Source organism: Petromyzon marinus, unplaced genomic scaffold (assembly GCF_048934315.1).
Source record: "Petromyzon marinus isolate PM22_M1 ecotype Great Lakes invasive population unplaced genomic scaffold, UKy_Petmar_22M1.pri1.0 PM_G_Scaffold_4, whole genome shotgun sequence".
NCBI lineage: Eukaryota > Metazoa > Chordata > Hyperoartia > Petromyzontiformes > Petromyzontidae > Petromyzon > Petromyzon marinus.
In genome coordinates, this window is record NW_027422983.1 from 2376263 (window position 1) to 2379798 (window position 3536).

Genomic DNA, 3536 nt, shown 5'->3' on the forward strand with positions numbered 1-3536 from the left:
TATTAACAAGAAGTTATTTTACAAATACACACCGTCTGCTTAACAGTGTATGTACACCGTACTATTGTTGCATCATTCAAAACGAGTAGGCCGTTGCATGCTGGCGTCTGGGTCAAAATGTAGCAAATTCTAAACATTACGCTACAAATAATAGATCACTGCGTTTCGATGGCAACACAAGCAATCGTCATCACGTGGGACAAGCACAGCAGCAAGAAGAAGCTGCTGGAGTAGGCGCCTACTACTTCAGCAGTTTCTCTTGCTGTGGTTGTCCCACCTGATGACGATTGCTTGTGTTGTGATCTAAACGCCGTGACCTGTTATGTTTCTACCCACGTGGTGACTTTACCGAAAGAACTCAAGAGTGTGGATTCCTGCAGTCACGAAAGCTTCGAATCAAGATTGCCTACAAACTACACAACTGAGATGACGCATCAATCATCGCCCCCTACTGACAGGCTCTTGTCCACATGCAGGCCGGTGCAGGGCCACCACCCTGTGCCACACAGGGGCAGCTGCTACTTGGGGATGCTCTTCGAGTATTTCAAACGAGGTACGACACAAAACTCCAAGATGCTGAGGCGGTTCAAAACACAACACGATTCAAAGATGTTTAATTTTAAATCTTCAAAACGGAGCACGGGGCGCTGGCGTGAATGCGTCCTTCGTGTGCCGTAAATGTTGTGACTTTCCTGGCCGAAGGCCCTAAAATGCTCGGACCCTCATTGGTGCACAGCGTCTCAACAGCAGCAGCAGTGCGGTTTGCTTCAAGCGATAGGTACGAACATCCAGACGTGAACCAGCAAGGTGCATTTCTAGTCCTAGTTAGACAAAATCTACGTCAACACGTAAGACAAAACTACAATTCGTGTTGTAGAGAATGTACCTCCTCCTATACGTGTAACTTTCAAGTGGTATGCCTTGTAACGATGAATGATCCGAGCGTGCTCCCTATTTCAAAGACGATGAGTTGCTGCAGAGGCCGACGCTTCGTGAAACACAAAAGCACCCTTTGACCTGTATCACAAGAACAACGGGTCTCACTTGAGATATCTGTACAGGTTACTTCCAAACACACACACACACTTTGTCCTAACATCACTTATTCAATGTGTGACCCTCAGACAAAATGTTACATGTATGTGCACAATCAGACAAGTATTAATTCTAAATGATTGACGGGCATATCAACAACATTGAATTACTGCAGCGAAATTGACTGCATCACGTTACATCGTATTAACAAGAAGTAATTTTACAAATACGCACCGTCTGCTTAACAGTGTATGTACACCGTACTATTGTTGCGTCATTCAAAACGAGTAGGCCGTTGCATGCTGGCGTCTGGGTCAAAATGTAGCAAATTCTAAACATTAGCTACAAATAAAAGATCACGGCGTTTCGATGGCAACACAAGCAATCGTCATCAGGTGGGACAAGCACAGCAGCAATAAGCAGAAACTGCTGGAGTAGGCGCCTACTACTTCAGCGTCTTCTTCTTGCTGTGGTTGTCCCACCTGATGACGATTGCTTGTGTTGTGATCTAAACGCCGTGGTCTGTTATGTTTCTACCCACGTGGTGACTTTACCGAAATAACTCAAGAGTGTGGATTCCTGCAGTCACGAAAGCTTGGAATAAACATTGCCTACAAACTACACAACTGGGATGACACATCAATCATCGCCCCCTACTGACAGGCTCTTGTCCACATGCAGGCCGATGCAGGGCCACCACCTTGTGCCACACAGGGGCAGCTGCTACTTGGGGATGCTCTTCGAGTGTTTCAGACGAGGTACGACACAAAACTCTGAGTTGCTGAGGCGATTAAGCAAGCACCGTGTAAATGCAATTATTATAACATAGTGAATGCTTGGGAGCTTATTGTTTCTCGCTCCCGGTTAAAGATCTACCCAACCCACAGGTCCACAAAGACTGGCCGCCCTTACTCTGCAGGTTGAACCTATCAACTGAGTGTCCAACTTCACGTTCTTGTCATTGAAGGCCTTTGACAAAGGTGCATCTATTGGAGCGACATCATCTCAAGCTTACACATCTACCGGGTCTCCACTTGACTTTGTATTGTCTCGGAGGAAGTCCACCCACACCTAAACTTCCATAAACTGCTGGGAGTTGCCTCGCTCTGCCTCACAGTCAGAATTCTCCTCCTGCTTCACGTTGTCTCCATCGATGTGAAGGTCCCATTTTGGAGTTGAATCTTCATCTTCACATTTCACCTTCACTTCTTCGCTCTTCACCATCACTTCTTCGCTCTTCACCATCACTTCTTCACATTTCACCATCACCTCTTCATATTTCACCTCGATACCTTTAAAAGTGTCCAAGCTGGGATTTTCTTCGGGTTCGTGTTTCACGAGGGATGGGCTCATTGCGGCACTTTGACTTTCACAAGCTGATTTCAGACTGCACTCCTTGTGGATCTTCTGAAGCTTCTGTGTTCTCTGGTGTACTTGAAGATTTGATGAATTTGAAAATGTCTTCCCACACACACTGCACTTGAAGGGTTTCTCTCCCGTGTGTGTTCTCTGGTGTGGTTTAAGAGCAGATGAATCTGAAAATGCTTTCCCACACACAGTGCACTTGAAGGGTTTCTCTCTCGTGTGTGTTCTCTGGTGTATTACAAGAGCAGGTGACCGTGAAAATGCTTTCCCACAAACACTGCACTTGAAGGGTTTCTCTCCCGTGTGTGTTCTCTGGTGTTCTACAAGATTAGATGAACATGCAAATGCCTTCCCACACACAGTGCACTTGAAGGGTTTCTCTCCCGTGTGTGTTCTCTGGTGTACTTGAAGATGTGGAGACTGTGCAAACGCCATCCCGCACAGAGTGCACCTGAAGGGTTTCTCTCCTGTGTGTGTTCTCTGGTGCCGTGTCAAATTTCCAGTCCGATCCGTGCTGTATGCACACCGGTCGCATTGGAGCCTTGTCATACCGAGCTGCGCTGAGTGCATTTGCTCCATCAGACCAATTCTGCAGAGGAAGCGTCAGAGGAAGCGTCAGCTGCAGACAGAAAAAAATAATATCCACACCATCTACACGTCAGTATCGATGCACAGAGGAAAGCATATATACACAGTAACACGTGACTTACACGTCTATACTTATTCATATATTCATGATGTAGTAAAAACGCTTCCCAAATTCATCACAGGGCTGTTATGGCACACAATGAGAGGGCAAATGGTTATAAACATGCCTGGAAGTCCTCGTATCTTCAAAATGAATGTTCACCCAAAACTCCGAGCACACAATTTCAGCTGTCTGGCTACAAAAGGAATATTTATGAAAGCTAAATTCAGCTGACATAGCAAAGGGTGTTGAAAACAATACTATTTGTGTTAGGCAGAGGTGTGAATCCAGGCTCAGATGTCCTTAAATGCTGGGATGAACAGTTCCGACTTCAGCTGCATGTGCGTGCTGTGTCCACCTCCAGTTTCCATTCTTATAAAGAGTTCCAGAGGAAAACAAAAGTAAACTATTGTTACGCTATAACGTCCGTGTTCAACAGAGTTAATAG

The 3536-nt window shown here is 45.8% G+C and overlaps 1 protein-coding gene across 1 annotated transcript; it reads right to left on the bottom strand.

Moving 5' to 3' along the window:
• Positions 1–598: 598 nt before the first annotated feature.
• LOC142916598 (uncharacterized) lies at positions 599–2985 on the bottom strand. Its single transcript, XM_076061733.1, has one exon. It carries the CDS (start codon positions 2977–2979, stop codon positions 2107–2109), a length of 873 nt encoding a protein of 290 aa, XP_075917848.1. The 5' UTR covers positions 2980–2985; the 3' UTR covers positions 599–2106.
• Between the last annotated feature and the right edge of the window lie 551 nt (positions 2986–3536).

Bases quoted from the DNA above. Each gene is read 5' to 3' on its own strand.
- LOC142916598 (XM_076061733.1), bottom strand. From the start codon at position 2,979: ATGGAGCAAATGCACTCAGCGCAGCTCGGTATGACAAGGCTCCAATGC.